The sequence below is a fragment of the Triticum dicoccoides genome, chromosome 1B (genome assembly GCF_002162155.2).
Source record: "Triticum dicoccoides isolate Atlit2015 ecotype Zavitan chromosome 1B, WEW_v2.0, whole genome shotgun sequence".
Classification (NCBI taxonomy): domain Eukaryota; kingdom Viridiplantae; phylum Streptophyta; class Magnoliopsida; order Poales; family Poaceae; genus Triticum; species Triticum dicoccoides.
Window position 1 is genome coordinate 10,794,840 of NC_041381.1, and position 5,487 is coordinate 10,800,326.

The 5,487-nt window shown below is 46.8% G+C and overlaps 1 protein-coding gene across 1 annotated transcript; it reads right to left on the reverse strand.

Annotated features, from left to right (window-relative positions):
- Positions 1-1,531: 1,531 nt before the first annotated feature.
- Positions 1,532-2,269, reverse strand: LOC119299220 (F-box protein At2g16450-like). Its single transcript, XM_037576475.1, has one exon. It carries the CDS (start codon positions 2,138-2,140, stop codon positions 1,562-1,564), a length of 579 nt encoding a protein of 192 aa, XP_037432372.1. The 5' UTR covers positions 2,141-2,269; the 3' UTR covers positions 1,532-1,561.
- Between the last annotated feature and the right edge of the window lie 3,218 nt (positions 2,270-5,487).

The window sequence follows — 5,487 nt, forward strand, 5'->3', positions numbered from 1 at the left end:
CCTCTCTCTCTCTCTCCCTCTCTCTCTCTAAATCATTTAAAATAGACTACATATCAATATCCAGGGTAATATTATTTTGACATTCAGAAGGACCAAACGAATTCTTATAAAAGGAATCGGCATATAATAAAATGTCTTTACCCCCTGCACCAGATTTACATTACTTCCCAAAGAAAAAGGACTTTCTTCTTTCTTTTTCTACTACTAGCTTTTGGCATAGGATAAGAAGTGACAGCATCCCCTTCTAACAATTCATTAATGGTGAATATGTTGTCGAAATTATCACAGTTAAATTATGCTATTTTTAGTCTGTCCGTGTTAAAGGGAGAGCAATCTTCCCAATACAGGTCAGCTTCAACCTGTCAAACCCCACTACAAAAAAAATTCTTACGAATATTTCTGCTGAAGTTTAGAGTGACGATAGAATTCAGGTCACAAAAAGGACTATCCGAACACCTTTTATACCACTATATTTGACGAACAACCCTACATGGTAACCGTTAGTTTATCACCTGATGAATAATTTGAGACAAACCAAATACACGTGCATATACACCAAACAAGGAAACTTTTCAGCAAAGTTTGCATTATGCACTTAATTCATGAGCTCATCTACTGCATAAGACCGAATTCATGAACTAAACAAGACTGGATTAATCGGCAACAACAAACATATGATAACTGAAAAGGAACAAAACGAAGTTCACAAGTAGCACTCACTAATATTAGGATTCAGGACAACCATAATCATGACATGTCATGGCCAAGAAAGCTGGATAACAGTATAGTATAATTCAGCCCCACAGAAAAAACTGACTAACATAATTCAAGAAGATTAAGAAGTGCAGGTGTACACATACATGATTATTCCATTGATCGGAGCAAGCCCAAGCACAAAGCGAACTGAATTAGTGCCCATCTGCATCTGCTAGTGGCTCCGATGAGAAGAGAGGAACATAAGGCAGATACGGCGCTACACTGCTTTTCTCGAGATGGAGCACGCTTGAGAGTTGGTGACGTCGCATGTCCCACGACAACAATGAAGCCGCATCTCGTGCGTCGCCATAAAAAAGACCCTTGCTGACAAAGAAGAAGATGCCACGATCGAGGTGGAACCCAACCAGCTGGTACTCCACCTCAGCTAGGTTCAGCACCTTATCGATTCTGAAATCGTGCTTCAGGGCCCATTGTTGGGTATCATAATCCTCAAGGCGCCAGATCGCAACCTCTTCAGCCATGTTGAGTGAATCTTCATCGTCGTCGTTGCTGGCAGTGAGAGGAACTGGAGATATAGTAGCGTAGTGCAGGCAACCCTGTGACCACCCAACCCTATAATAGTACTGGCCGCGTGGCATGGAGATGGTCTTCCACACCTTGCCCTCCATGTCCACAGCCAGCAGCACAGTAGTGTCTTCCCAATTGTTGTCGCTGTTGATCCGACGCTGGTTGCCCACAACATGCAGCATACCATCAAGCAGGACACTGTGATGTTCCAGTACAACATTGTCAACCAATTCAGTATCCCTCTGGGTCCAGGCTCCAGTTCTCGATGAGTAGATGCTCACTCCTGTGAGGCCGGCGTCGTCAGTGCGCTCGAAATCAAAAACGTGAAAATGGGATGAGACTGCTGGATCAAAAGCCGGATGGAACTGGAAGTGAAAGCGGCATGTGTTTGGCCGCGGCTGCGGGCCGGGGGCAGCTCCGCCCACCTGCGGGTGGCCGGATTGCAGACGACAAAACGGACTTGAGATTCCGCGTCCGGGTAGTAGGAGCAGAGGAGGAGACCATTGCAGGCGTGCCTCAGCCTGAAGCACCTGTGCTCCGTAGGCTGCAGGAACGCGAGCGAAGGGTCGAGATCAAGATCGTCGGCGTAGGCGCCGGCCAAGTGGTGGCGGAAGCCGCCGGCGCCGGGCATGGTGATGTAGAGGACGCCGGCGAGGGTCTGGGGCAGCTTCTTGCGGTGGGCGGGGTGGGCGATGAGGTCGCGCCAGGCCTTAGAGACGCACTTGAAACGGCAGACGGACCGGAAGGGGAGCCGGGACAGGATCTCCACGATGAGGTCGTCGGTGAGTCGACTAACCGCCGCCGCCATTAGAGATCTGTCCGGGCTCAACTCGTCCGCAGATTTCTCCTCCTCCATGGGGCGGCGCAAGCGGCAGGATTTGGATCTGAAAACCTGGCGGCGGGGAGTCTCCTCCGCACGACGGGTGCAGCGCGCCGGAGGAGAGATGTGGTGGGAATGGGGCGGCGATGCTGGACGGCCGATGGCGGCGCGTGGGGGGAATGGAGTAGGTACGTTTTGCTGAAGAAACATCCAGACGGGCCAGCCCTCTTAACGAGCGGTTTCGGTTTCGTTTTCTTTCTTTCTTTCTTTCTTTTTCTCTTTCCACATTTGGTTTTTTCTTCTTACTTTTCCTTTTTTTTTAAAAATTCTTACATTTATTTTATTACAAAAAACGAATTCATATACGCTGAAACTTTTTTTCAACATGAGATGAACATTTTTTAAATACACACTAAACTTTTTTATTATATGGTGAACAGTTTTCACATACACACTGAACACTTTTTAATATATGATGAACATTTTTTAATATAAATTAAACATTTTTTAGTATATGATGCATATTTTTCTAATACACATTGACCTTTTTAATGTACACTGGACTCTTTTAATGTACAGTGATTTTTTTTATAAAATCAGATACTGAACAATTTTCTAAAGTATTTTTTTTCAAAATATATAGCTCATAAAAAAACAGCCGGTTTTTTGGGTGAAAACCCGACTAAATTATTATTAGCGGCGTGCAACGTCCCCTGCGCGCCACTATTAGAAATGTTAGTAGCGGTTGCACCCTCACCTTACACGCCACTAGTAACCCGGGATACAAAGCTCTCGCCTGCGCGAGACTTGGGTAAAACACAGACATTTCCCCACACTACCGAGCGGGCGGAACCCGTCGCCCACCATAAGAGAGAAGAGGAAAGAGGGAAGAGAGGTAGGAGGGGAGTGTGAAGAGTGGAGAAGGAAGAGAATAGAGAAAAGCCTACACTTTTTTTCTAATTTTATGGGTTTTATATGATGATATATTTTGATATTTTGTCGATATATGTTCATGTATGTATGCATGATATATTTGTGTACGTTGTGTGCTACCGGCCATCGAGTGCCGGTGTTTGTTTTATATGGAAATATACATGAGTGGCAATGTTTTGACAAAATGTTGATTCATCAACATTTCGTCAAATTTCTGAAACTCAATCTGTTCAACTTTTAGCAAAGGTCATGTCGATTTTTTTTCATAGATTGTTCGAGCTATAGATTTATTTTACCATTTATTCTAACAATTGAACATTTGTAATGGTTGTGAATGTAGAAAATGGACCCATTGTGCCCAAGGTGTGGCGACAACCGGGTTGGAAGGGAAGAGGGGGTGTAAGAAGAGAGGTCGGCATATGTGGATGTAGAACAATCGTTTCTCCTTGTGCTTGGAGAGAACTTCAGGTGAAGACAATATGTTTGTAAGAATGACATATTTCATAAGCCTGTTGAGCCTTCTTACACGGATGTGCCAAACAAATGTCTCACTTTTTACCCTTTAACTTTGCCCACATCATCCCTTTGCTTAACAAGGCTTGAAGTCCTAGAGATGTTCAAGGTACCAGTCCATAGTTGAGGTACACCATGAAACAAAAGAGGGTTTTAACTTATTTTTTTTGGTAAAAAAAATGAAAGAGGTCAAACCTAGATTGCCCTGGTTGGAGAAGATTGGCTAAGATATTCGTGCTTGAGGCTTGGATGAAGATTGAGATGTACATTCTTGGACAATCCAATCTTGACATCATGGATCTGTGCGGCAGCGAGGAGCAGCTGGATATGTGCGGCGGCGAGGAACCGCTGGAGAGCCACTGCCGCGCCACGCCATGGTGTCACGACTTCGTTCGCCTGGTATGACTCAATCTTCTCCATGCTCTCTTTTCCTAGCAATAAAGTTTGCAAGCAGATTTTCTTGTAGTATTTGAGCATCTGATTTGCTGCAGTAGCTGATTTGCTACAGTAGTGCTTGTAATAGGAGTAGTTGAGCATTTGATTTGATGCTATTATTGAGCAGTAGTTGCGCATCTGATTTGATGTAGTAGTTGATTTGACGGAAGTAGTTGAGCAGCTGATTTTCCTAATTGAGTAGTAATAGGAGGTTCCTTAGATCCAGTAGCTTGCAGTAATTGAGCACACAATAGTGCTTGCATCTTGGAGTAGTTCTTGCAGTAGTATTTTGGGGTAGTGATCTTGCAATAGCATCTTGGGGTAGTGATCTTGTAGCAGCATCTTGGAGTATTGTGCTCTTGCAAAACGTGAGTACTATTTAATGGAGTAGCAACAGGCAAGTTAGGAGTAGTTCTTTGTTAGGAGTTGATACGTCTCCAACGTATCTATAACTAGAAGAACGCCCGTGCGTTGCAACGGGGCCACATTAACTTTAAGAGTTCAATATTAATATTCTCATACATATCAATCCTTCTTCTCCTTCCGTCTGCCACCGAGACAGGGACCTAGACTTTGTGCTGCTCTTATTGATTTCAAACCCAGACGAGATGGGGTGGTGGGAGGGGGGACGAAAAAACCCAGACGAAACAAAGGAGAAGGAGAGCCTCATCAGTAGCATCATGGTGAATTTCAAACCTAGCGTTGTGCTCCGCCCAACGAACATGGACGCCGCCGCCGGCGGCCCGGTGGAGCTCGAACCCGAGAGACTCTGCTGCTTGCTGGGAGGGGTCGGGGAGGGTCGGAGCACATGAGCATTGACGTGAAGACAGAGTAGGCCGGGGAGATTACTGTGCACGCCGCACAGCGACGTGGACCTCGGAGGGCCTTAGCTCTGTCAGGAGGAGGTCCCGAGTTCCTGCCGAGGACAGCCTGACGGGGGAGACGCACGGCCGCTCGCGCTGCCCGCAACGCGACCACGCCCTGCCCTAGGGTTCTGCGACGGCGGCAGCGTCGTCCACAGCCACACCCTCTCTGAGTCCTGCCCTGAACTGGGGTTCCGAGATGGCGGCGGTGGCGGAGGTCTCTGAGGTTGGAGAGGGGCAAGATGTAGGACGGCGGAGGCTGGAGCCTGGAGCGATGGCGGCGTTTCGGGATTGCAGGCAGGGGGACGTGCGAGGTGAGTGTTTTTTTCACCGGTTTATATTGTGTTGCCTGCACGGATATATAGGAGAACAAATAGGTGGATTATAATTCCTTCCATTGTATAAGTGCTAGGAAAGGAAGCGAGGGACAAAAATCTAGATTGCCCTGGTTGGAGAAGATTGGCTAAGATATTCGTGCTTGAGGCTTGGATGAAGATCGAGATGTACATTCTTGGACAATCCAATCTTGACATCATGGATCTGTGCGGCAGCGAGGAGCAGCTGGATATGTGCGGCGGCGAGGAACCGCCGGAGAGCCACTGCCGCGCCACGCCATGGTGTCACGACTTCGTTCGCCTG

Bases quoted from the DNA above. Each gene is read 5' to 3' on its own strand.
- LOC119299220 (XM_037576475.1), bottom strand. From the start codon at position 2,140: ATGGAGGAGGAGAAATCTGCGGACGAGTTGAGCCCGGACAGATCTCTA.